Below are 1,226 nucleotides of genomic sequence, written 5' to 3' on the forward strand. Positions count from 1 at the left end.
GGATGGCCTGTCCCCTCCCGGTCACCTCCGCGATGAGATCATACTGCACCTGTCCTCTCCCGGATCAGCCGATCTTATTTCCCGCCGCCGCCGCCGCCGCCGCCGCCGCCGCCGCCGCCGCCGCCGCCGCCGCCGCCGTGTCCCCCTCCGAGTTCGAGGTAAAAAATTCATTTTTTTTCCTGTTCTGAGATCACGCACTTTTTGTGAAATGCACCACAAATTACAAATATAGCGCCCTAACAAATTTTTAAACAGTCAACAATCCCGAAGAGACTGTCTCGACCAGAAGGGAAAATCCCCCCTCCCCTCTCCACTCCTCCCCGCGATCAGCAGCGCAGAGTGGGCACCTGGCGTGGGTTTGTAAGTTTGGGCACCGCTGCCCCCTCCCCGCACGATGGGCTGGCTGGGAAGCGGAAAGGGGGGGGGGGGCAACGGTTGCAGCGCAGAAACAGTGTGCCGCCACCGCGTCAACCCGTGCCTCGGCTGCGCTCAAGATGGAACCCGGATCGGATTCGACTAGGGCCACTAGCTTCAGCTGAGGGGTAAGTGAGTCTTTGCGGCGGCAGATACTCGCCGCACAGCTATTTTAAGTGTCTCTGAGTTGCCCCAGCACAGGTTCAGTCGTGGCTTGCTATAGCCTCGGTGAAGTCTGGGTGATGCCTCCGAAAGAGACATCCTAACGGCCAATTTCTTGAACCGGTTTGCGTGCTAAATCGATTAGCTTGGCACCGATTGTAATTTTTTTCTGTGTAGAATTTGACACCTTCCAAAACTAAGGAGTAGGGAAGAGAAATAATAAGAAACATTGCTATTCAAACCTGTGAGACGCAGCGAAGAACGGGTTGTAGCCGAAAGCTCTATCGGCACCTTCCGGAATGACAGTTTCATTGTTGGCGAAACTTTTAAAATTTTTCACCAATACCTCGTTGATGAGCTCTGGCTCTTTCACGACGAGAATGGGCGTCGTTATGTTGTAAATCCCAACAAAGGGTTCTTTGGCATGTTTCCTGCAAAACACGAGCATTTTAGTTGGCCTGTAATTGCAGGCTTCCGGTTTAAAATCAAAATCAATGCGACGCATTAAATCGGTACAAAGAATCAACGTCAAAACATAATTGCGTTAAGCAGAGAGGGTCGCTTAGGGACTCTAATGGGCCGCAAATAGAGTCCAGCTCTGGGCGTCCTCAAAAAGAAGTAACGAATTCTGGACTAAATAAAAATAATCA

The 1,226-nt window shown here is 51.8% G+C and overlaps 1 protein-coding gene across 9 annotated transcripts in view; it reads right to left on the bottom strand.

The window, feature by feature from the left end:
- The window catches only part of LOC113217543 (probable cytochrome P450 6a18), a 33,269-nt gene that overhangs the window by 25,659 nt on the left and 6,384 nt on the right, over positions 1–1,226 (bottom strand). For 7 of the 9 annotated variants that reach the window (XR_008011654.1, XR_008011653.1, XR_008011652.1 and 4 more), the window contains exons 3-4: positions 819–1,007; positions 50–184 (exon numbers count right to left, since the gene is read on the bottom strand). Coding sequence is in view for 4 of the 9 variants with exons in the window: in XM_052271933.1 (XP_052127893.1) it covers positions 50–184; positions 819–1,007 (324 nt within the window). In the remaining 5 variants the exon portion in view is untranslated. The remainder of the gene's footprint in view (positions 1–49; positions 185–818; positions 1,008–1,226) is intronic. The other 2 variants (XM_052271935.1, XM_026437493.2) reach the window with 2 other exon arrangements.

Source organism: Frankliniella occidentalis, unplaced genomic scaffold (genome assembly GCF_000697945.3).
Source record: "Frankliniella occidentalis isolate FOCC.00 unplaced genomic scaffold, Focc_3.1 Scaffold179, whole genome shotgun sequence".
Classification (NCBI taxonomy): Eukaryota; Metazoa; Arthropoda; class Insecta; order Thysanoptera; family Thripidae; genus Frankliniella; species Frankliniella occidentalis.